Genomic DNA, 27,271 nt, shown 5'->3' on the forward strand with positions numbered 1-27,271 from the left:
TATTACACTCGAATTCGCGCAGATAGTCCATAGATATCTATCAATGAGTTATCCCATGCATATCCCAATCTCACTCAATTTTATGGACGCATATATTTAAAGGGTTCAACTATGGGATAATGGACGTATATAAGCGCATGTCATGTAAACTGAGCACAGATCATTAGGGACCAATAATTTATAAACCCGATTTTAACGTACATTATAAGCACGATGCGAACGTTATCTGGATAAAGATTTATAGGCGCCCATTACTTCACCAACGCTATAACACCCGTATAAAAACTTGCGAAGAGACGCAGAGACGCTGGTAAATAGAAGATACAGGATTTTCACTATAAATCTGTATTCTGAACTCCTAATAGTGTGCCTGTCTGTATCTAATGATGTTTGCAGAACTCCACATGATGTGCAAGTGTGCATCTAAAGCATCAAATTTGTTCACGCAGACAAATAGGGCTTTATAACACTCGTAATTCATACTAGCCGATCCGCAAAATAAACACCTCGCTCACGTAGTGCACAATCAGCACTATAAATCTGTATTCCAAATTTAATATGTTTATTCACAATATTTTCACTATAAATAGAGATATAACTACTTATAATTATCAAAGTAACAAATTTTATTTAATACTTTTAAAATCCAATGAAAATAGAAGGAAAAATCATTGTCGTAAATGTTGCTGCAAAGGCGTTGTATTTCCATATTTTTTTGCCAAATAGTTTTCCTTCCAAAACTGACACGACCGTCAGATCTTTGATTATTCGTGTTAAATTTAATATTGGTGCTGTTTAACCTATTTACTGCGAATCTACCCAGCAAAAAAATAAACAACAATGGCAGACAGTGGTTTTGGATTTGTGTCTACGGCAGTTGATTTTGGAGGATTTTCTTCATAAAAAGGCAATCGTCCAATAAAGTTAAGGTAAATATAATTGTCCTTTTAATCGTTTATCTGATATATGAAAATGGTTTCAAGACGCAAGTGAATATTCCTGAAGTACCGCGAGTCAACCGTGTTGCAGTATGCACAACATTCAGAAGGGCTGTTGAACACAACATATACAAATCCATTTTGATCGTGTGTGCCCGTATTTTTTCTGTTTTATTATGATCAAATGTCTTATCAAAAGATATTTCAAGCGTTTCTCATGGACGTGTAATAATAATGTGAACAGTTCAAGTCAGGGATGTGCAACAAAGTGATGTGCAACTTCAATGATCCAAATAACAAGCTTATGCGCTGTTGTGCAAAACAGGATGAGACTGGCGACCCAACAAGACTTCACGCGAGGAGGCAACATTTCACAGCCGCCATTTTGACAGACCCAGTCCGTGCCAAAGAGATTAAGTCAGATTACGATTGCCAATTAACCAAGTGTTGCCATCAAAGAAGCATTCATTGCAAAGGTTTGTTGAATTTGAGACATCTAATTGTTTTATTAACCAGGTTTTCCGAAGGAAAAAACTGGTTATTAGATTGGCGAATGCAGGCGGGCTGGCTGGCTGGCGGGCTGGCTGGCTGGCTGGCGGGCTGGCGGAACAAGCTTGTCCGGGCCTTAACTGTCGTTCATTGTCAGATTTTAAAATCATTTGGCACATTTGTTCACCATCATTGGACGGTGTGTCGCGCGAAATAATTACGTCGATATCTCCAAGGTCAAGGTCACACTTTGAGTTCAAAGGTAAAAAATGGCCATAAATGAGCTTGTCCGAGCCATAACTATGTCGTTCATTGTCAGATTTTAAAATCATTTGGCACATTTGTTCACCATCATTGGACAGTGTGTCGCGCAAAATAATTACGTCGATATCTCCAAGGTCAAGGTCACACTTTGAGTTCAAAGGTCAAAAATGGCCATAAATGTCCCTTGAGATATAACCTTCATATTTGGTATGCATGTGTATATGGACAAGGCCTTTCCATACGCACAACAATTTTGACCCCTGTGACCTTGACCTTGAAGTAGGGGTCTGCGTTTAGGTTTCAAAATCTGCGATTAGGTTTCGAAAAATGCTCTTAACTTCTGTCCCTTGAGATATAACCTTCATATTTGGTATGCATGTGTATATGGACAACGCCTTTCCATACGCACACAAATTTTGACCGTCCGTCCGTGTGTCCGTCCGAAAACTTTAACGTTGCTCATAACTTTTGCAATATTGAAGATAGCAACTTGATATTTACCATGCATTTGTATCTTATGAAGCTGCACATTTTTAGTGGTGAAAGGTCAAGGTCATCCTTCATGGTCAAAGGTCAAAAAAAATAAATTCATGTGCATATCTCCAATGTCAAGGTCGCCACGACTAAAAATAGATTTATTTTAAAACAAACTTACAAAGGGGGTTAATTTTCTTTGTTCATTTCAAAAGTTCAGTTTGAGTTGTCTCCCTTTATCAGATTTTTTTTCACAATGAAAACCTGGTTTTGTGACAATTTTGTCCCTTGTTTGTTATAGACAATGCTTTGTATTTACTAATAAAAGCTAGCAATGAAACATGAAGAGTAAACTGTTCTGTGTGACATGTATTACATTTGTATTTACTATTGACACAAGATCGTGTTATTCTGATTTTATCTTTATGAAAAATCTGTTTAGTTACAAAAGCTTAATATAAACATTCTACATGTAAGACAAACTGTGATTAACATTTTGACCACAACTAAGACATCTGCTTGCTCCAGTCATTATATCTTAATTATGAATGGAGTGTTTTAATAAACTTGTCAAAACAAGCTCCACCTTTATTATGCCCCCCTTCGAAGAAGAGGGGGTATATTGCTTTGCTCATGTCGGTCTGTCTGTCGGTCTGTTGGTCGGTCTGTCCGTCCACCAGGTGGTTGTCAGACGATAACTTGAGAACCCTTGGGTCTAGGATCATGAAAATTCATAGGTACAATGATCATGACTCGCAGATGACCCCTATTGATTTTGAGGTCACTAGGTCAAAGGTCAAGGTCACGGTGACCAGAAATAGTAAAATGGTTTTTGAATGATAACTCAAGAACGCATACGCCTAGGATCATGAAACTTCATGGGTAGATTGATCATGACTTGCAGATGACCCCTATTGATTTTGAGGTCACTAGGTCAAAGGTCAAGGTCACGGTGACCCGAAATAGTAAAATGGTTTCCGGATGATAACTCAAGAACACATACGCCTAGGATCATGAAACTTCATGGGTAGATTGATCATGACTCGCAGATGACCCCTATTGATTTTGAGGTCACTAGGTCAAAGGTCAAGGTCACGGTGACCCGAAATAGTAAAATGGTTTTCGAATGATAACTCAAGAATGTTTACGCCTAGGATCATGAAACTTCATAGGTAGATTGATCATGACTTGCAGATGACCCCTATTGATTTTGAGGTCACAAGGTCAAGGTCACGGTCACCCGAAATAGTAAAATGATTTTCGGATGATAACTCAAGAACGCTTGTGCCTAGGATCATGACACTTCATAGGTACATTAATCGTGACCCGCAGATGACCCCTATTGATTTTCAGGTCACTAGGTCAAAGGTCAAGGTCACAGTGACAAAAATCGTATTCACACAATGGCTGCCACTACAACGGAAAGCCCGTATGGGGGGCATGCATGTTTTACAAACAGCCCTTGTAATCTTGGCATTTGTACTTTTTTACACTTACCGTCTATGTGTTTTATTTACTTTTATATGTTTTGTTTTTGAAAAATTGCTTATTATGCCCCCCTTCAAAGAAGAGGGGGTATATTGTTTTGCACATGTCGGTTGGTCCGTCTGTTGGTCCGTCCACCGAATGGTTTCCGGATGATAACTCAAGTAAGCTTAAGCCTAGGATCATGAAACTTCATAGGTACATTGATCATGACTCGCAGATGACCCCTATTGATTTTCAGGTCACTAGGTCAAAGGTCAAGGTCACGGTGACTTGACACAGTAAAATGGTTTCCAAATGATAACTCAAGAAAGCTTACGCCTAGGATCATGAAACTTCATGAAACTTCATAGGTACATTGATCATGACGCGCAGATGACCCCTATTGATTTTCAGGTCACTAGGTCAAAGGTCAAGGTCACGGTGACTCGACACAGTCAAATGGTTTCCGGATGATAACTCAAGAAAGCTTACACCTAGGATCATGAAATTTCATAGGTACATTGATCATGACTGGCAGATGACCCCTATTGATTTTCAGGTCACTAGGTCAAAGGTCATGGTCACAGTGACAAAAAACGTATTCACACAATGGCTGCCACTACAACTGACAGCCCATATGGGGGGCATGCATTTTTACAAACAGCCCTGGTTTGATATATCAGATATGATTAAATTTCAATACCATTGTTTACACTTCCATAATCCAATTAACATATGTCATGGCTTTTTTCAAAAAGCTCTGTCAAATCAATCTCTATACTATTCATGTTGGTATTCTTACAAACGTTACATTTCCATGTGTGGTGAAAATAATATTCACAATATTTGCAAATTTATAATTTTGTATGAGCTCAAAGACAATACAATTTTAGACTTTGTTTGTTTTGTATTCACTATCAATTTGATCAACACCTGTTGCAGCTTTTTTAGAAAGGCTCGACAGTCAAAACTATTAAGAGCTATCTTAAGCATGTTGGTATTTTTGCAATTGTGTGGTGCACATTTAATTTGCATGAATTGCATAGGCATTATTTTGTAATAGCTCAAAGATGATACAATTTTAGTCATATTTTTATTTGTTAACCACTATCAGTTTTGTATTCATATGTCAAGGCTTTTTTGCGAAAGGCTCGTTCAATAATTTACCAATGTTAATCCTGTTGGTATCGTTAAAAAATGTGACACTTCAATGCATCGTGTGGTGCACATCTAATTTGCCCTTTTTACAAGCGCTTAATTTTGTATAAGCTCAAAGGCAATACAATTTTAGTCATTTTGTTCATTTTTTAACCACTATCAGTTTTGTATACATAAGCATATTTATCTTTTGTTTCAAGAGCTGTCATTTACCTTAATTAATATAGTCATATTGCCATGCTTCTGTTTTAAATCTTGTTTTATATTTTCAGTGCGCTTAAAAGAAGCAAAAGAGGGTCTCTTGCTCTTTAGACAGAAAGTTAGACCCCTCAATGGAAAAAAGTCATGACGCCAGCGTGTACAAACCCAAGTCATTTCCACATTTAGAACTGATAATGCTTGCACAACATTGTGGACTTAAAAAAAATAGTGCTGACATACATGAAAGATCACAGCTATGCCAAGGATACTGATACTGATTCAACGCGGAAATTTGATTCCTTTCTTTGCCTGAGACGTACCTTAACCATACCAGCACTAAGATGGTGTTACTTAATTCATGTCTACCAGATAATAGCAGTGGCGACAACAAACTTCACATACCTTGCGGAAGACTGGAGACAGAAGAAAATTCAATCTGAATTAGTTTAAATATTCAATTCATTCAATAAAACTGTTGCGTTTTTTCACAAATGAACATATTCCAGCTGTGAATATCTCTGCTTAACTCAAAAGTGACTTTTAGATCTTTGATATTGGTCATCAAAAATTTGTTCCCAGAACTTATGATACATAAAAAGTTTCCAAACTTGTTTAAAAAAAGTTGATTAGGTAATTAATTTTAATTAGCTTGTTTGTATTGCTGTTGGCTTTGAATAAATCTTGAATAAACCGATCGCCGTGGCCTAGTTGATAAGGCGTCCGCCTCAGGATCGGGAGGTCGAAGGTTCGAGCCCCATGGGGAATGTTTGTCGAAGGATGGATGTTTGTCATGGGACTTGTTCCGATATGGCCGGCTAGTGAGCCGTGAGCGTTAAACATGACTGGTTACCGACTTCTATCCGCCTGGCGCCTGGCATAGTGATAGGAGTTGGGAGGTACATGGTATACACGCAAAGGTGTCTCATAAGCCAAATTGGCTGGCCCTTTCAATAGGGGTGACACTATAATAAAAAAGACCTTTACCTTTTATCTACTGCATCACCAGCAGGAACCTTAGTGTTTTGTTGTTGTAATAATAAATAGAAAATTGTTATTCATAATATTTAGTTCTTTTTCACATTGCAAATAGTTACTTGTGCACAATCTTGTTCAAAAATGTTTTTTTTTTACATGCTATGGATTTTTAAAAATATTTTCTTTACTTTAATTGATACAAAAAACAATACTCATTACACCTAGTAACATTATTTTATTGTTACACATACACTTAAAATTAAATAATACCAAGTTTACATATCATGCATGTATTAATTGGTATTTTTCAGTGCCTCTAACTCAATTATTAAAATTTTACAATAATCATTGATTTTATGTTTGTAAAAAAACTTGTTTGCAAAAAATTATGTATATTGTATGTGAACAAATCATTTTGCATTTTCTGTAGATTATAAAAGAATATAATAATATTCATAATAAAACATGAATATCATGTCTTGTTTTGTTACTAATTTATACTGAAAAATAAAAGATACCGGTAAACGACTTTTCTTGATTGCCTTGCCTTCAAATTCTGCTGATTTTTTTGCAATACTTGAAAACGAAATCGCGAAAAGACTTTCAAAATAATAAAATGGCATGCGAAACTATTGTCTCTGATGATAAAGAACAATTTTACATATTGAAGAAAATGGGTTTAAACGGGACCTTTACAAACAAATATTGTTTGTATAGGTCCCTGGTTTACATTACCAAATTCAAATCCAACCGTGGTCCGCTTGTACCCGTTTTTGTTCAACTTATATTGTAGTCAACTTGTACCATAATTATCAGGTTCCTTCCCAATTAAAGGTTTCCAAACAAAATATTTTTTAAATTTTAAGTGTCAACATTTAATTTATCTCAAGTCCAGCTATATGAATTGAACCTTATTAAACATAATATTGATTGAAATCACTTTTATTCAAAAAATTTAATTACTTGTTTGCAAAAAATCAACAACATTCATGTCCCAATGCAAAGGGACCTTGACCTATTCCAAAAATGGTGAAAAAAACGCTGGTTCATTCACCTTTTGTCCGCAATCAATACAGTTTCACCATTAATCATGTTCTATTTGCGTTCACAAGTTAATAACACAATATGTTTCAAAATCATTGATGTTGTCCATAAAACCATAAATCTTATTTATTTGGTTAATCTTTTAAAATGTACTTTACTTGTTTTTAAATTAAGCATCCAATCAATTGTCATATGCATTGTATGTTAAAACACAATACAGCCAAACTTAACACCTATTACAATAAACCTTTTCACTTATGAGCACTATGGTAAACTAACAGACTTCTGTGTTGAGCACTATGATAAACTAACAGACTTCTGTGTTGAGCACTATGGTAAACTAACAGACTTCTGTGTTGAGCACTATGGTAAACTAACAGACTTCTGTGTTGAGCACTATGGTAAACTAACAGACTTCTGTGTTGAGCACTATGGTAAACTAACAGACTTCTGTGTTTTTGATATTCCAGAACTAGCTAGTGTGTTTGTTTCCCAGCCATGTTTGGATGGATGTGTCTTTATTGCTGACCACTCAGGACGGTCTGCAGGTACACTCTATTTCCGCCGTCCCTCTACAGGATGGGATGCATGTGTGGCAAGGAGGCGGTCACCATCAACAGCCGCAGGTTCTATGTGCGCTCACGGCTTGGAGAGGGGTGAGTAGGCACATAGCAGTTAAATCTGGCCTTTAAGCTTTTGTCATGTTGCTTTGTATAATTTCTTCCTTTAAGTGATGGGTAAAATCTATATTTTGTACAACATTTAGATCTTAAATATAAATATGTAAGTCCCACTATGAAAAAGACTGTAAAATTCCTTGTGTCATGCAGAAGAATACTCAGCAGACTGTATTTTTTAGTTTGTGCACAATGTCTTGACAGCCCTTTAACCTGTTATCTTGTAAATTGGTCAGGAAGTGATGGATAAGTAGGCCTATATATGGTTTCTGCTTGGCAATAAGGAGGTCCAGGGTTAGATACAATGTACCCAGTGTGGGCATATCTTCTCTTCAAGACACCTAGTTAATGGACCCAAGAGCGTCTCCATAAGCATAAGCTTTAAGTGTGATTAGAAAATATACTAAATTAGTATGATGCTAAATTGGGAAGAGAGGAAGATTGTCTATCGATTTGAGGTCAAAGGTTACGGTCACAGGGGCTTGTTACATGAAATTGCATTAGTTATCGAAGTTTTTTTCGCTCAAATTTGGGTTCAGTAGGGGGACCCATTCCCGATGGAAAAATGTGTATATTTTTCCCAAATTGGACCTTAAACTTCCCAATTGAAGGTTTCCAAAAACAAATAAAGTCTAAACATGTAATTAATCTCCAAATCAAGCTCTATAAGATGAACCTTTGAAAATATCATATTGAAATCATTTTTATTATCAATTTTAAAGTATTTGTAAGCATAAAATCAACAACGTTAATTTCCCAATTTCAGTCAAAAGACTGCTATATTTCCCAATCCAACGGGACCCGGCCCCATTCCCAAAATGGTGAAACAAAAACACTAGTCACTTTGAGTACTATTATGATCCATTATAACAATCCATGACAAAGAATTTCAATTATGATATAACACGATCTCAATAAGTCATACATTATTATGGGATACATTTGGGTACTTACAAATGCTTGCATTATTCTTGTTAGACAAGATTTTTACAACAAGCCTATTGAAATACCTTAATTTCATGATATTTGTAAAGAGACAAATTGGATGCCACTATTTTTCACAAAATATTGTGTTTACAACACAATTTTGTTTGCCTGTGGATTTCTTCTTTAACTGTCAAGGGTGATGACCTCAGTGTGTACAAGATTTTTAAGATAGACCATAGTTATTTTATCTGCATTCACTTTTTACTGAATTTTGGCCCTTTTGTTTGCTTTGTTTTGTTGTTGTTTTTATGCGACTGTACAGTTGTCCTTCCTAAAATTCCTGTCGCATAACTTTTCCATATATTGATGGAATATAAAAAAACTTGGTTTAAATGTATACTATCATAAGACAACATGTTGCATGTAACACCCATCCCCATACATTCAATACAAAGGGTCACACTTTTAGGTCAAAGTTCAAATTAAGCCATTAATTTGAGGTCGCTGTGGTGTAATGGATATGGTGTCCACCTAGCGACCGGGAGGTTACGGGTTCGATCCCCACCGTGGGAGCGTTCTTTAGATCTCCCCCAAAGACACCAAGTACTGGTTCTAGGCCCAGGAAACGGACTCGAGAGTATTTATATAAGCCTTAGGCTTTCGATGCAATCGAGCTAAAATAAATAGGTTTAAACTAAATTAAACTAAATTAAGCCATGAAACATCTTGAAAATGTCTGTGTCTGTCATACATTTTTCTTATATTAATGATTTTAAAATATGTTAACCATCATAAGATAACGTGTCATGTGTCACACCCGTTTTCTGAGCCTACCTCAATGGTCAAGGTAAAATAAACAAAAACACACACACATTTTTTTTCAAATTAATAACAATTATAAATGAAAAAAATTATAGTTAAAATATCAATCACTTTAATCAATAATTTGTGAAACAATGACAATCTTGTTTTGTGGCTCGGTCACATTTCTTGTAGTTATCAAAATTTTCAGGTTAAAAACTTTTCAGATTCATTATATCAGGAGACTGAAAGACAATATGCATATCAGTATATTAGCAGAAAAGTAGTCATGTCCACTGTCATGGGGCAGCGCTTGGTCTATGACAAATAGGTTATTATGTTACTGCAGCAAAACAAAGTCTGCTTCTCAATCTGGGATATTTCACATGAATAATTCCATTCCAAGTTAATGGCTGTAGGGCTGTTGTCCTTTGACATAACGTGTATTAATTGTTTACCCTTTTATGCCATTTATGCCTAGCGTCTAGAAAAAGACCTTGGCATGATGCGGTGTCTCATCAGGGTCTGCGCTGTTTGCTTAAAGGAATATCTGTATGAAATATTCTAAATAAAAAAATCTCTAATATTGGAAATAAATTCATCCAATTTAGAAGGATGGGAGAGTCCACTAGGCTTAAATGGGTTAATCCTCCTTTGTTTCAGTGGATTCAGTGTTTTAGACCTGTTATGTTTCAGTGGGTTCAGTGTTGTAGACCTGTTATGTTTCAGTGGGTTCAGTGTTGTAGACCTGTTATATTTCAGTGGATTTAGTGTTGTAGACCTGTTATGTTTCAGTTGATTCAGTGTTGTAGACCTGTTATGTTTCAGTGGGTTCAGTGTTGTAGACCTGTTATGTTTCAGTGGGTTCAGTGTTGTAGACCTGTTATGTTTCAGTGGATTCAGTGTTGTAGACCTGTTATGTTTCAGTGGATTCAGTGTTGTAGACCTGTTATGTTTCAGTGGATTTAGTGTTGTAGACCTGTTATGTTTCAGTGGATTCAGTGTTGTAGACCTTTTATGTTTCAGTGGATTCAGTATTGTAGACCTGTTATGTTTCAGTGGATTCAGTGTTGTAGACCTGTTATGTTTCAGTGGATTCGGTGTTGTAGACCTGTTATGTTTCAGTGGGTTCAGTGTTGTAGACCTGTTATGTTTCAGTGGATTCAGTGTTGTAGACCTGTTATGTTTCAGTGGATTCAGTAATGTAGACCTGTTATGTTTCAGTGGGTTCAGCGTTGTAGACCTGTTATATTTCAGTGGATTCAGTGCTGTAGACCTGTTAAGTTTCAGTAGATTCAGTGCTGTAAACCTGTTATGTTTCAGTGGATTCAGTGTTGTAGACCTGTTATGTTTCAGTGGATTCAGTGTTGTAGACCTGTTAAGTTTCAGTGGATTCAGTGCTGTAGACCTGTTATGTTTCAGTGGATTCAGTGTTGTAGACCTGTTATGTTTCAGTGGATTCAGTGTTGTAGACCTTTATGTTTCAGTGGATTCAGTGTTGTAGACCTGTTATGTTTCAGTGGATTCAGTGTTGTAGACCTGTTATGTTTCAGTGGATTCAGTGTAGTAGACCTGTTATGTTTCAGTGGATTCAGTGCTGTAAACCTGTTATGTTTCAGTGGATTCAGTGCTTTAGACCTGTTATGTTTCAGTGGATTCAGTGTTGTAGACCTGTAATGTTTCAGTGGATTCAGTGTTGTATACCTGTTATGTTTCAGTGGATTCAGTGCTGTAGACCTGTTAAGTTTCAGTGGATTCAGTGCTGTAGACCTGTTATGTTTCAATGGGGTTCAGTGTTGTAGACCTGTTATGTTTCAGTGGATTCAGTGTTGTAGACCTGTTATGTTTCAGTGGATTCAGTGTTGTAGACCTGTTATGTTTCAGTGGATTCAGTGCTGTAGACCTGTTTTGTTTCAGTGGATTCAGTGTTGTAGACCTGTTATGTTTCAGTGGATTCAGTGTTGTAGACCTTTATGTTTCAGTGGATTCAGTGTTGTAGACCTGTTATGTTTCAGTGGATTCAGTGCTGTAGACCTGTTATGTTTCAGTGGATTCAGTGTTGTAGACCTTTTATGTTTCAGTGGATTCAGTGTTGTAGACCTGTTATGTTTCAGTGGATTCAGTGTTGTAGACCTGTTATGTTTCAGTGGGTTCAGTGTTGTAGACCTGTTTTGTTTCAGTGGATTCAGTGTTGTAGACCTGTTATGTTTCAGTGGATTCAGTGTTGTAGACCTGTTATGTTTCAGTGGATTCAGTGTTGTAGACCTTTATGTTTCAGTGGATTCAGTGTTGTAGACCTGTTATGTTTCAGTGGATTCAGTGTTGTAGACCTGTTATGTTTCAGTGGATTCAGTGTTGTAGACCTGTTATGTTTCAGTGGATTCAGTATTGTAGACCTGTTGTGTTTCAGTGGATTCAGTGTTGTAGACCTGTTAGAGGAGGCGAGGACTCATGCCTTGTTTGCCATGAAGAGGATCACATGTCACGGGCCTGCTGATGAGCGCCTGGCTCTTCGGGAGGTGGAGGTGATGAGGGCCCTTAGGCACCGGCACATCGTCCCCCTGGAGGAGTACTGCCAGATCACCATCGGCAGGCATGACCAGTCACAGGACACCATCTCAGAGGTCCTGCTGATCATGCCTTACTATAAGGTGGGAGTCAAGTGTAGACAACGGATCATGTGGTTAAGAGTTGTTTAATAAGCACTGTAAAAGTGCTGACCTTTTGCTTAAGTGTAAGACTGCCAGCATCATTCACAGGATTGAGAAACAAAGTGACCGACTTAAAGGAAGTCGTCCTAATGAATACTGTATAATTTGCATCCTATAAAGTACTTAAAGTGAACAAGCTTATAAGAAATAATGTTTTGAAAATTCATTTATATTTAGTTGTATGTCTGTTTTAGTAGGTTTTGGTCACCCATGTATGCACATCTCTGTGTCAATTGACACAATTTTCTTCTCCTCAGCCTTCTCTTCTATTACACCCCTGTATCTCAATTTGTATGGGTGATATCCCTTCACCATAGGCGGAGTTATTTTGTTTTGCCTGTATCTGTCCTTTGTAATACTTTTTCTGCAGCCATATCTAGGAACTGCATATGCCAATTCCATTGAAACTTGGTATGAGTGAATGTGGGTAAGAGGATGATAAATATTAAATGCTGTTGCAAATAACAGAGTTATGGCCCTTTTTGACTTGAATTTAAGCACACTTTTTTGTCTGGAGCCACATCTTGGAACTGCTTGGGCAGATTCATTGAAACTTGGTTTGAGTGTATCCATGGTTGAAGCATGCCATGTAACAATGCAACCATAAGTCAATAACGAAGTAATTTTCTATTTTACATCAAAATACACATTTTACATAGGAATTTTTCTGTGTTGAGCTGTGTCTCCAATAACATGTGAGCCTTAGCCATGAAACTGACCACAATTGTTTCTGATCATCTGGGGCTGAGTCACATGCGAGTCTCAGAAACCTACAGGCATGGTCAAGGTCACATATTATGATCAAATATAACAAAATTGAAGAATTATTTATAATTTATCCATTACACTATGCATCAAGGGATTCTGTACTAAGTTTCTTCAATTGTTCTCTATAAATGGCTGTGTTTGCTTACTAATATAGTAAATCACTCTGAAAATCTAGGGTGAGAGTTTTCATATTGGATGTTTAACATGGTATGGTGGTCCACTACCAAATGTGTTCAAATCATAACTCTAGGTTTATAATTGTTCTTGCCATAGGGGTCCTTTTTATGCCTCCAAAGGGTGGCATATAGTTTTTGAACTGTCAGTCAGTCCTTCCGTCCGTCCGAAAACTTTTACATTGGTCATAACTTTTGCAATATTGAAGATAGCAACTTGATATTTGGCATGCATGTGTATCTCATGGACCTGCACATTTTGAGTGCTGAAATGGCAAGGTCAGGGTCATCCTTCAAGGTCAAATATATGGCATCTGTCTGTCTGTCCGAAAACTTTGACATTGGTCATAACTTTTGCAATATTGAAGATAGCAACTTAATATTTGGCATGCATGTGTATCTCATGGTCCTGCACATTTTGAGTGGTGAAAGGTCAAGGTCATCCTTCAAGGTCAAAGGTCAAATATATGGCGCATTGTGTTATTAACAAACACATCTCTTGTTTCTGATATTATTATACTGAAAACTTTTAAAAAATCTTCCCTGAAACCTGAAGGCCAGGAGGTTTGTTTTTTTGGCATCAAAACTTGCCATCCCCATGAGTCAAATGATAAATAAAATCTTGCATAGTTATATCAGTAAACATAAAAAGTCCCTGTAACATCAAGGTTCAGGGGTTTGACATGTGTATTGTAACAGTGAATGGTTTTCCTCTTCTAAGTGTGTTCATATTGTGTCCCTGGGATCAAAACTAACCATGTCCAAGGGGTCACATGATTTTTTGTACTTATATTGTAGATAACTGTAAAAGTCTTTTTCTCCTTAACCTCAAGGTTCAGGGGTTTAATGTTTGATGTGCAACATTGCATAGTGGTCTGCTTCTAAGTCTGTTCAAATTTTGCTCCTGGGTTAATATTTTGCCCCACTATATATTACTAACTTGCATTTGTATATGTTTATAGAAAAAACTTCCATTGATTTAAGGAATTTTAAGTCACAAACCCCAGGGTCCAATCAAAATGCGTAACAAGCAATGTTGATATGCTGATACACTTGCTGTTATGCAGATAACAATAAGGATCGGCAAGTTTGGACAACTAACAGGCCACACTTAGTCCCTTATATTTATGTCCCCCTTCGAAGAAGAGGGGGTATATTGTTTTGCACATGTCGGTCGGTCTGTCCGTCCACCAGATGGTTTCTGAATGATAACTCAAGAATGCTTAGACCTAGGATCATGAAACTTCATAGGTACATTGATCATGACTGGCAGATGACCCCTATTGATTTTCAAGGTCACAGTGACTCGAAATAGTAAAATGGTTTCCAGATGATACATGTAACTCAAGAATGCTTACGCTTATGATCATGAAACTTCATAGGTACATTGGTAATTACTGGCAGATGACCCCTATCGATTTTCAGGTCACTAGGTCAAAGGTCAAGGTCACATTGACTCGAAACAGTAAAATGGTTTCCTGATGATAACTCAAGAATAATTAGGCCTAGGATCATGAAACTTCATAGGTACATTGATAATGACTGGCAGATGACCCCTATTGATTTTCAGGTCACTAGTTCAAAGGTCAAGGTCACAGTGAAAAAAAACAATGGCTGCCACTACAACTGACAGTCCATATGGGGGGCATGCATGTTTTACAAACAGCCCTTGTTTTGGTTTCAAATTAATCCATTTATGCCCAGTGGACTCTCCCATCCTTCTAAATTGCATCATTTATTTCCAAAATTAGGGATGTTTAGTATACTTATGTCTATATTTAGAATATTTCTTACAGAAATTCCTTTAAGCAAACAACGCAGACTTTCATGAGATGCCGCATCATGCGGCGTCTCATCTGGGTCTACGCTGTTAGCCAAGGCCTTTTTTTCTAGACGCTAAGCATAAATGGGTTAATATGTAAAAGTATAACAAACTTACTGTTACGGTTCCCTTTTGTTCTACTTATTGTTTCAATCTTTAAAATCCAATCCTATTGTGCATAATACCATATTATTAGGCACATAAATATGAATGGGTATGATGTGAAAAAATTATTGGTAAATTCAAGAATACATTTTGTATTATTTAATAGAAATCATTTGCAATAAAATTTCTGAACATATGTGAAGAAATATAAATTTTTGCATTGAGCTCTTGTATTTTTTAGCTCGACTATTATATATGAAATATATATAGTAGAGCTATCCTACTCACCCCGGCGTCTGCGTAAGCATGCAAATGTTAAAGTTTTCGTACTACCCCAATTATTTTCATTGTCCCTTGACATATTGCTTTCATATTTTGCATACTTTACCAACATGACCCCAACCTATAAACAAGAGCAGACAACTCTATCAAGCATTTTTTCATAATTATGGCCCCTTTTCCACTTAGAATATGCAGCAAATGTTAAAGTTTTCGTACTACCCATTTATTTTCATTGTACCTTGACATATTGCTTTCATATTTTGCATACTTGTTTACCAACATCACCCCAACCTATAAACAAGAGCAGACAACTCTATCAAGCATTTTGTCATAATTATTGCCCCTTTTATACTTAGAATATGCATATTATTGATAAATCTATGATAAAGTTTGCGTACTACCCCCCCCCCCCCCCCCCCCAATAAATTATTGAATATAAACAATTTCCCCATGATGGCTTATGTTATACTGTCAAGCACTCGAATAGTCGAGCGCGCTGTCCTCTGACAGCTCTTGTTTCAGTATACATGTAGTATTTTAAAGTTAATAGTACTTTTCAATGTTTGTATTTGAAGAAATAAGAAACTTTTGATTGGGCTTCTATAAAAGTCAAATGTTTCATTTGCACAGCATCCAAATAAAGAACTAAAGATTAACTGAAAGAAGTTAAACTGCTCCTTGTTTTGATAATTTCAAACAATTTACTAAAGAAATGCCTTATTGTATCTTGTTTAGAATACTCGTTTGTCACCAGTTAAGGCAGTTCACATGCTGACAGTGTATTTTACCATATACTGTGGGTGTAATCATTTTAGATGAGTAACAGTTAATGATTTCATGGATGTACACAAGACGATATTACAGCCTAAGTCTATATGTTAAAGTGATGTTGACATCAATGATATGACATCTGCTTCAGAGAGGGTCACTACAGGAGAAATTGGACGCCTTGAAGCGCAGGAATGAGAGGCTCGCTGAGGGGGATATCTGGAGGGTGTTCACAGGTGTTCTACAGGCTGTCCAAGCCATGCACAGACATGACCCTCCATACTCCCACAGGTAAGGGGTGTTCAGACAATGTAAGGTGCCTTCACTACCAGGCCAGGCGATCTGTGATCCATTGTATACATGTATTGGATATCAAGCCAGACAATGTTAGATAACTTGTACATGTATGGGATATCAAGCCAGACAATGTTAGATAACTTGTATAACTTTTGATACTTCAAGTCACTCAAAGAAAGATTAATTGTGAACAAATAGGGATATCAAACAGATATCAAGTCAGACAATGTGTGATATAGTGTATTCTTGAAGGGATATAAAGTCAGTCAATGTGAGATCTAGTGTATACATGTAGAGATATTAAGTTAGGCAATGTGAGGTTTGGTGTATACATGAAGAGATATCAAGTCAGACAAGTTGTATACATGAAGGGATATCTAGACAAGCAATGTGAGATATAGTGTATACATGAAGGAATATCTAGACAGGCAATGTGAGATCTAGTGTATACATGTTGAGATATCAAGCCAGGCAATGTGAGATCTAGTGCATACATGTACGAATATCTAGGCAGGCAATGTGAGATATAGTGTATATATGTAGGGATATCATGCCATGCAATGTGAGATCAAGTGTATACATGTAGAGATATCAAGCCAGGCAATGTGAGATCTAGTGTATACATGTAGAGATATCAAGCCAGGCAATTTGAGATCTAGTGCATACATGTAGAGATATCAAGCCAGGCGATGTGAGATAAAGTGTATACATGTAGAGATATCAATCCAGGCGATGTGATATCTAGTGTATACATGTAGAGATATCAAGTCAGGCATTGTGAGATATAGTGTAAACATGTAGAGATATCAAGCCAGGCAATGTGAGATATAGTGTATACATGTAGGGATATCAAGCCAGACAATGTGAGATCTAGTGTATACATGTAGGGATTTCTAGTCAGACAATGTGAGATCTAGTGTATACATGTAGGGATATCAAGCCGAGCAATGTGAGATATAGTGTATACATGTAGGGATATCAAGCCAGGCAATGTGAGATATAGTGTATGCATGTAGGGATATCAAGCCATGCAACTTGAGATCTAGGGCCCGTCTTATCAAACATCGTACGACATTCTTACCTTACGATGCAATTTTTGAAGCGTCATAAATATGTAACCGTCACTTTTATAATTACTTTTGTTAAACATTTCCATTCATTTCCAAAGCAGCTGTCAAATATACATTATATTTGAAACATACAGATCATAACCACTTATATTTAAACTAACAAAATTCAATCGTAAGTTAACATTTTCGTACGATCTTTGATAAGACGGACCCCTACTGCATACATGTAGGAATATCTAGATAGGCAATGAGAGATCTAGTGTATAAATGTAGGAATATCAAGCAAGACCATGTGAGATCTTGTGTAAACATGAAGGGATATCTAGACAGGCACTGTGAGATAAAGTGTATACATGTAGGGATATCTAGACAGGCAATGTGAGGTATAGTGTATACATGTAGGGATATCAAGCCAGACAATGTTAGATCAAGTGTATACATGTAGAGATATCAAGCCAGGCAATGTGAGATCCTCTGTATACATGTAGGGATATCTAGACAGGCAATGAGTGATCTAGTGTAAATATGTAGTGATATCAAGCCAGGCAATGTGTGATATAGTGTATACATGTAGAGATATCAAGTCAGGCAATGTGAGATCTAATGTATACATGTAGAGATATCAAGTCAGGCAATGTGAGATCAAGTGTATACATGTAGAAATATCAAACCAGGCAATGTGAGATCCTCTGTATACATGAAGGGATATCTAGACAGGCAATGAGTGATCTAGTGTATATATGTAGTGATATCAAGCCAGGCAATGTGTGATATAGTGTATACATGTAGAGATATCAAGTCAGGCAATGTGAGATCTAGTGTATACATGTAGAGATATCAAGTCAGGCAATGTGAGATCTAGTGTATACATGTAGAGATATCAAGCCAGTCAATGTGAGATATAGTGTATACATGTAGGGATATCTAGACAGGCAATGAGAGATCCAGTGTATACATGTAGGGATATCAAGTCAGGCAATGTAAGATCTAGTGTATACGTGTAGTGATATCTAGACAGGCAATGAGAGATCCAGTGTATACATGTAGAGATATCAAGTCAGGCAATGTGAGATCTAGTGTATACACGTAGAGATATGAAGTCAGGCAATGTAAGATCTAGTGTATACATGTAGAGATATCAAGTCAGGCAATGTGGGATCTAGTGTATGCATGTAGGAATATCAAGTCAGGCAATGTGAGATCCAGTGAATACATGAAGGCATATCAAGTCAGACAATGTGAGATCTAGTGTATACATGTAGAGATATCAAGCCAGGCAATGTGAGATATAGTGTATACATGTAGAGATATCAAGTCAGACAATGTGAGATCTAGTGTATACATGTAGGAATATCAAGCCAGGCATTGTGAGATCTAGTGTATACATGTAGCAGTGTTTTTTCAACATTTTGGAAAAAGGGCAAGGTCCCTTTGTATTGGGAAATATCGCGTCTTTTTTACTCAAATTGTGAAATTAATATTGTTGGTTTTATGCTTACAAATACTTAAAAAATTATAATAAATGTTATTGTAATATTATATTTTCTAAGGTTCAACATATAGAAATGGATTTGGAGATAATTGACATGTAGAGACTTATTCAAGACAAATTTTTGGAAAACTTTCAATTGGGAAAGGTCCCATTTGGGATTTATATACATGTATACTTTTTTCCATTGGGAATGAGTCCTGCTACCGCACAACATTTGAACAAAAAAAAAACACCTTGCAGGGATATCAAGCCAGGCAATGTGATGATGGATGATGCAGGGGAGGCTATTCTGATGGACCTGGGCTCGGCCAGCCCTGCCAGGCTGCAGGTGACCACACGCTCAGAGGCTCAGGCCCTGCAGGTAAGTCTAGCCCTGCCAGGCTGCAGGTGAACACAGGCTCAAAGGCTCAGACCCTGCAGGTCAGTCTAGCCCTGCCAGGCTGCAGGTGACCAGAGGCTCAGGCCCTGCAGGTCAGTCTAGCCCTGCCAGGCTGCAGGTGAACAAAGGCTCAGACCCTGCAGGTCAGTTTAGCCCTGCCAGGCTGCAGGTGACCACACGCTCAGAGGCTCAGGCCTTGCAGGTAAGTCTAGCCCTGCCAGGCTGCAGGTGACCACAGGCTCAAAGGCTCAGACCCTGCAGGTTAGTCTAGCCCTGATAGGCTGCAGGTGACCACATGCTCAGAGGCTCAGGCCATGCAGGTCAGTCTAGCCCTGCCAGGCTGCAGGTGAACAAAGGCTCAGACCCTGCAGGTCAGTCTAGCCCTGCCAGGCTGCAGGTGACCACAGGCTCAGAGGCTCAGGCCCTGCAGGTAAGTCTAGCCCTGCCAGGCTGCAGGTGACCACAGGCTCAAAGGCTCAGGTCCTGCAGGTTAGTCTAGCCCTGATAGGCTGCAGGTGACCACATGCTCAGAGGCTCAGGCCATGCAGGTCAGTCTAGCCCTGCCAGGCTGCAGGTGAACAAAGGCTCAGACCCTGCAGGTCAGTCTAGCCCTGCCAGGCTGCAGGTGACCACAGGCTCAGAGGCTGAGGCCCTGCAGGTTAGTCTAGCCCTGCCAGGCTGCAGGTGACCACAGGCTCAGAGGCTCAGGCCCTGCAGGTAAGTCTAGCCCTGCCAGGCTGCAGGTGACCACAGGCTCAAAGGCTCAGGTCCTGCAGGTTAGTCTAGCCCTGATAGGCTGCAGGTGACCACATGCTCAGAGGCTCAGGCCATGCAGGTCAGTCTAGCCCTGCCAGGCTGCAGGTGAACAAAGGCTCAGACCCTGCAGGTCAGTCTAGCCCTGCCAGGCTGCAGGTGACCACAGGCTCAGAGGCTGAGGCCCTGCAGGTAAGTCTAGCCCTGCCAGGCTGCAGGTGACCACAGGCTCATAGGCTCAGGTCCTGCATGTTAGTCTAGCCCTGCCAGGCTGCAGGTGACCACACGCTCAGAGGCTCAGACCCTGCAGGTTAGTCTAGCCCTGCCAGGCTGCAGGTGACCACAGGCTCAGAGGCTCAGGTCCTGCAGGTTAGTCTAGCCCTTCCAGGCTGCAGGTGACCACAGGCTCAGAGGCTCAGGTCCTGCAGGTTAGTCTAGCCCTGCCACGCTGCAGGTGACCACATGCTCAGTGGCTCAGGCCCTGCAGGTTAGTCTAGCCCTGCCAGGGTGCAGGTGACCACAGGTTCAGTGGCTCAGGCCCTGCAGGTTAGTCTAGCCCTGCCAGGCTGCAGGTGACCACACGCTCAGTGGCTCAGGCCCTGCAGGTTAGTCTAGCCCTGCCAGGCTGCAGGTGACCACAGGCTCAGTGGCTCAGGCCCTGCAGGTCAGTCTAGCCCTGCCAGGCTGCAGGTGACCACACGCTCAGTGGCTCAGGCCCTGCAGGTCAGTCTAGCCCTGTCAGGCTGCAGGTGACCACAGGCTCAGAGGCTCAGGTCCTGCAGGTTAGTCTAGCCCTGCCAGGCTGCAGGTGACCACAGGCTCAGAGGCTGAGGCCCTGCAGGTTAGTCTAGCCCTGCCAGGCTGCAGGTGACCACAGGCTCAGAGGCTCAGCCCCTGCAGGTAAGTCTCATGTCTGGACTCAATGGAGCCTTACTGTTTGCACTACATAGAGTGTTGTCTCATTGTTGTGTTTATTTTATAGTGGTTAACGACTTTGGGTGTATTGACTTTGCAAAAATTATTTTAATCAAAATTTTTTTAAATGCCTCTTTAAGCTCACTCTAGCACAACATGCAGATTATTGTTTGTCCTCTGTTGGGCAGTGTGTGCCATGCATCATCATGAATCTTGTCAACACTCTCATTTATTGATCTAAATGTTATCTTTTGTAAGCAATCTGGAAGTTGTATTGTGTACTAAATCTTCATGATATGTTTTTATAACATTTTTTGTAATAATAAACATTGTTTCTGTTCAGTCTGATAAAAAAAATGGGCAATAGGGGACGGGCAGTTTTTTGTATATTATGTCTATAGTAAAACATTGTGAACACTAGAGGTAGCAAATTAAGTCCAATCTTAATAAAACTTGCTCAGTACATGCTCAGTACATCAATTCCCAATATTATTCAAACATGTTTCAGAGCCATACACAGTATGGCCACCAAATAGTGTGGCAGTTTTCATTATATGACTTTTGTGAATACTTGTGAACTCCCTAGATGTGAATGCTTGTGAACTCTCTAGATGTGAATGCTTGTGAACTCTCTAGATGTGAATGCTTGTGAACTTTCTAGATGTGAATGCTTGTGAACTCTCTAGATGTGAATGCTTGTGAACTCTCTAGATGTGAATGCTTGTGAACTCTCTAGATGTGAATGCTTGTGAACTCTCTAGATGTCAAATTTTCAGCCATATCATCATGAAACTTACTTAGATAATTTGTTTTAAGTGTATATCAGCTGAGTTTGAAAAAAGGATATGTTGCTAAGATATCTTCCGTTGTACATTTTGTAATGATGTGTTGTGTTGTACATGTTGCTATGATGTGTTGTGTTCTACATGTTTCTAGAATGAGTTCTGCGCTACATGTTTCTAGGATGTGTTCTGTTTTACATGTTGCTATGATGTGTTGTGTTCTACATGTTTCTAGGATATGTTCTGCGCTACATGTTTCTAGGATGTGTTCTGCGCTACATGATTCTAGGATGTGTTCTGTTTTACATGTTGCTTTGATGTGTTGTGTTCTACATGTTTCTAGGATGTGTTCCATTTTACATGTTGCTATGATGTGTTGTTTTCTACATGTTTCTAGGATGTGTTCCGTTTTACATGTTTCTAGGATGTGTTCCGTTTTACATGTTTCTAGGATGTGTTCTGTTCTACATGTTGCTAGGATGAGGCTGCTGAGCGCTGCTCCATGTTGTTCAGACCCCCAGAGCTGTTCAGTGTGGAGCCAGGAGCCAGCATAGACGAGCGCACAGATGTATGGGTGAGTAGCACACATGTACAACAACAACAGCAACAGTAGTACTTCAAATGGTTTTGAGTCAGCAACTACCGGTATGTGTCTCTGATTTACATGATATATTTGGCAGACCTCCTGGTGGACATAATGAACAAAATGATCATATGTAAACATTTACTTTTAAGTGAAACAACAAAATGTAATGGGTCAAAAAGAGCTCAGCTTATTAATCAAGGTTTTTGTTTGAATATCTTTTTATGTCCCCCACCACTATAGTGGGGGACATATTGTTTTTGGTTTTTGTTGCTTTCTTTGTTTGTGTCAAACTTTAACATTTGCCATAACTTTTGCAATATTGAAGATAGCAACTTCATATTTGGCATGCATGTGTATCTCATGGAGCTGCACATTTTGAGTGGTGAAAGGTCAACAACAAGGTAATCCTTCAAGGTCAAATATATGGGTCAAATCGCTCATTTAATATACACTTTTGCAATATTGAAGATAGCAACTTGATATGTGGCATGCATGTGTATCTCATATAGCTGCAAATTTTGAGTGGTGAAAGGTCAAGGTCATCCTTCAAGGTCAAAGGTCAATTATGTGGGTGGACATAGTGTTTCACAAACATATCTTGTTAACAGATGTTATTTCATTATTTAAACATTTTGAATCAAGTATCATTAGAACTAACAATTCTACTTATACTCTAGTCACTGGGATGCTTTCTGTATGCGATGGCGTTTGGGGAGTCTCCATTTGAGAAGGTCTACCAGAGAGGGGACAGTATTGCCTTGGCTGTCATGTCACAGAATGTCTCATTCCCAACACACAGGTGAGCTGGTAGCTAAAGTCAGTTGTTTTCTTTCTTTTATATTATTATGTCTTCCAATAGTAAGTTGTATAAATAGAAAAAAACTAACATGTGCCCACCTTAAACCCAGACAGATCACTCGTATGTGCATGATCCTGCTATGGATAGTGTTCATGTGTGTAGAGCAGCAAGAAATTGTGTAAATGTTGGAAAATTGTCATAGCAATACGACATGTCACGTGCTTTAACCATGTTATTGGCTTAAAGTTCAGTGTCAAAGTGGACAATTTAAGTTTGTATAAATTCATGTATGGAAGTTGTGAAAGTGGATGTTCAACTCTAGCAAATATTTTTTGGGTGCACGACAGTGCTTCAAAGTATCAAGCAATGTGTCGAGTGCAACAACCATGCCTTCATGGTCAAAGTCTGAGCGGTCAGTTGTTTATACTGTGCTCACTTTAATATTACTGTATAACAAAGAATAAGCTTTATGTGTAACAACAGTCACAAGCACATGCATGCCGTGTAACAACAGTCACAAGCACATGCATAATGTGTAACAAAAGTCACAAGCACATACATGCTGTGTAACAACAGTCACAAGCACATACATGCTGTGTAACAACAGTCACAAGCACATACATGCTGTGTAACAACAGTAAGAGCACATGCATGCTGTGTAACAACAGTCACAAGCACATACATGCTGTGTAACAACAGTCACAAGCACATACATGCTGTGTAACAACAGTCACAAGCACATGCAAGCTGTATAGCAACAGTCACAAGCACATACATGCTGTGTAACAACAGTCACAAGCACATACATGCTGTGTAACAACAGTCACCAGCACATACATGCTGTGTAACAACAGTCACAAGCACATACATGCTGTGTAACAACAGCCACCAGTACATACATGCTATGTAACAACAGTCACCAGCACATACATGCTGTGTAACAGCAGTCACATGCACATGCATGCTTTGTAACAACAGTGACAAGCACATGCATGCTGTGTAACAACAGTCACAAGCACATGCATGCTGTGTAACAACAGTCACAAGCACATGCAAGCTGTGTAACAACAGTCACAAGCACATACATGCTGTGTAACAACAGTCACAAGCACATGCATGCTATGTAACAACAGTCACAAGCACATGCATGCTGTGTAAATTGTTTCTAACAGACAACACTCATTTCTGTGTTCAGTTCTATATAGCAGGGGCCTCTATTACCTATGGACACATTTATAGTTCTTTAATGCAAACATCAGCTCACTTCTGTCTAGAATACTTGTCAGTGCCATTTATGACCAAAATATTGTTGAATGCTTCACAAACAGGTTTATATGAACAGGATATTTGTGGTTTTGATAGATTAATGATATTCTTATGTGTAATTGTACTGAGTCTGCCAATATTTTTTCTATGACCACAAGTAAATAAATTAACAAATGTATTCCATCTAATCCAATATATTTTAATCTTATTATATCAATTTCTACAGTTGTTTACTGTTAAAAAAGGTTAAACAGGATAATTTAAAATGGTGTCAACCTAAACATCATGACATCAAAATAATGACACTATTAGAGTTTACACAAATTTCAATTATAATACAATTACTGTATTTATTGAAATCTAAAAAATTCTTACTGTGCACCAATAATATTAATAAACATGGACAATTGTACATCCATGATCTTCATGGTGTGAAATTGCATAAATAAATTTCCTGTGTTCCTTCCTGATGTTGAACTGCAAAACATTGTCATACACCCTCAAACTGCTGGTTGATATTTATTCCATACTATTTACTAAAATACAAATGTAAACCATATCTACACGACCTTGTGTATACAAAATGTATTGATGTCTTGTAGTTACTCTGTGAAACTGGAAGAATGTATTCGGCTGTGTCTGGTTGTCAACCAAATGGAGCGGCCCTTCATAGAGCAGGTGATTGAGGCAGCAGCTCTCTGACCTTGGGAGTGACTCTCTGACCCCGGGCATGACTCTCTGACCCTGGGCACAGACTTCTGACCCTGAAAACTGCTGGCCACATAAAAACGGGCATGCTGGCCACATGAATACGGGCACGCTGGCCACATGAATACGGGCACGCTGGCCACATGAATCCGGGCATGCTGGCCACATATCCACACCAGACAACAAGCAGACTGGCTTTGCAAGCATGTTCTGTAACATTCAAATGTTCTTTGGCCTGCTTTGTTGTCACGGGACATGTTCTATCCAAGACTAAATCAATCAGTGTGACCAGATTTGACAATGACACATTCCTGTATCATAAGTAATCAATGGAAACATGTGCAACCAATGGGATGGTAAAAATGCGGGTGCCAACATGTTTTAGTCAGTGCAAACTCTGATAGGATTATCTATCAACTTATTGCTCGTCTTCAATTTCATACTGTGTTTGCCTGTATGGTGTATTCCTTGGCATGATAAGTGCTTAATTGGATATTAATAAAGGTCAACCATCATTAGTTACAGATTTACAAATTGATAATGATGCATATATGCATTCCAATATGACATTGTGATCTTGTTGAGTGATTATTACGAATACAAGTGATTTCATTCTGGGGTATTGGGGACAGATAGCATGCAGTAATAAATATATTGGTGTCTAATAAATTTGTGTTATGTTACACAATAAAATTTATTTACACAATAACCTGAATACATGATATTAAATGCATAATTAGATGACTAATGACTTGCATCATCTATGTACAAAAGGGGAATCATGTTAGAACATAAGAGGAATCATGTAAGAACATAAGGGGATTCATGTAAGAACATACGGGGAATCATGTAAGAATATAAGGGGAATCATGTAAGAACATAAGGGAAACCATGTATGAACATAAGGGGAACATGTAAGAACATAAGGGGAATCATGTAAGAACATAAGGGGAATCATGTAAGAACATAAGGGGAACCATGTAAGAACATAAGGGGAATCATGTAAGAACATAAGGGGAACCATGTAAGAACATAAGGGGAACCATGTATGAACATAAGGGGAATCATGTAAGAACATAAGGGGAATCATTTAAGAACTAAGTGGAATCATGTAAGAACATAAGGGGAACCATGTTAGAACATAAGGGGAACCATGTATGAACATAAGGGGAATCATGTAAGAACATAAGGGGAATCATGTAAGAACATAGGGGAACCATGTATGAACATAAGGGGAATCATGTAAGAACATAAGGGGAACACATACAACTCAGCTGTTGTGTGTTGTCTGGTGGGGACCATAATTCTTTGTTGTATATATTATTATCATCTAATCATACAAATATGGTGGCAAAAATGCAATTACTTTTGATTATGGCTTGTAGGCGTAGGTTTTTTACTCAGTAGACCATGAAATGTTTATCATTTTATGTTGCACTCTTCATTGTATTGGAACACCATAGGATCGCCATCTAAACTGACAAGCCTGTGGTTGAACGTAATAACATCATTTGTTTTGCCCTGAACACAATATTGTATTTACATATATTATTTATTTCATTTGTTCATGCATGTTTATTGTTATCTCTGTATTTGATTATAAAAGTATAAACACTTTAGCATAAGTAGTTGTTCAACCTTGTGTCTGGAGTTATATTGTAGGTCAATGTCTGCAAGTAGTGAATCTCAGCTTTCAAGAGTTTAATGTTAACCTTGCCACATTACCTGTGGGGATTATCATTAAGTCACCTATGGCCATTCTTTTCCTAGCTATGCTCAAAGCAAGTAAGTTTTCAGTGAATGATTAACATTTGTGCACGGAGTACTACATTTTTCTGTTATAGCGATAAAATTGACTAAGCTTTATACTGGGAACTTTAAACATACTAGGTGTAAAACATAGACCATTCATCAACTTTTTATGCAATTGGGCGAAAGTACACCATACAACAGTAAGATATACAAAGGGTTGAATGCATTCCATGCAGCAGTTGGGTTTAAGCAAGGGGATGAAGAATACACTACATCTAATTCAAATATGATCCCATTATACAAATGTTAATTATCAAAGCATTTTTCGTACCTTGGCCCAATTAGGGATACTCAAGATTCAGTGAAATGTAACCTTACAGGGAGCTCATTGTTGTCCTATCTATTTCAAGCTTCCTTAACTTAAGCTG

General features: G+C 38.4%; 1 protein-coding gene across 1 annotated transcript; it reads left to right on the top strand.

Moving 5' to 3' along the window:
• Window positions 1-803: 803 nt before the first annotated feature.
• On the top strand, window positions 804-26,716 carry LOC127839431 (serine/threonine-protein kinase 16-like). The gene is made up of 8 exons (XM_052367798.1): window positions 804-929; window positions 7,481-7,666; window positions 11,826-12,066; window positions 16,196-16,335; window positions 19,144-19,264; window positions 22,211-22,306; window positions 22,996-23,117; window positions 24,986-26,716. The coding sequence occupies exons 2-8, from the start codon at window positions 7,590-7,592 to the stop codon at window positions 25,083-25,085; spliced, it is 897 nt and encodes a 298-aa protein (XP_052223758.1). The 5' UTR covers window positions 804-929; window positions 7,481-7,589; the 3' UTR covers window positions 25,086-26,716.
• Window positions 26,717-27,271: the final 555 nt, after the last annotated feature.

The sequence above is a fragment of the Dreissena polymorpha genome, chromosome 7, assembly GCF_020536995.1.
Source record: "Dreissena polymorpha isolate Duluth1 chromosome 7, UMN_Dpol_1.0, whole genome shotgun sequence".
Classification (NCBI taxonomy): Eukaryota; Metazoa; Mollusca; class Bivalvia; order Myida; family Dreissenidae; genus Dreissena; species Dreissena polymorpha.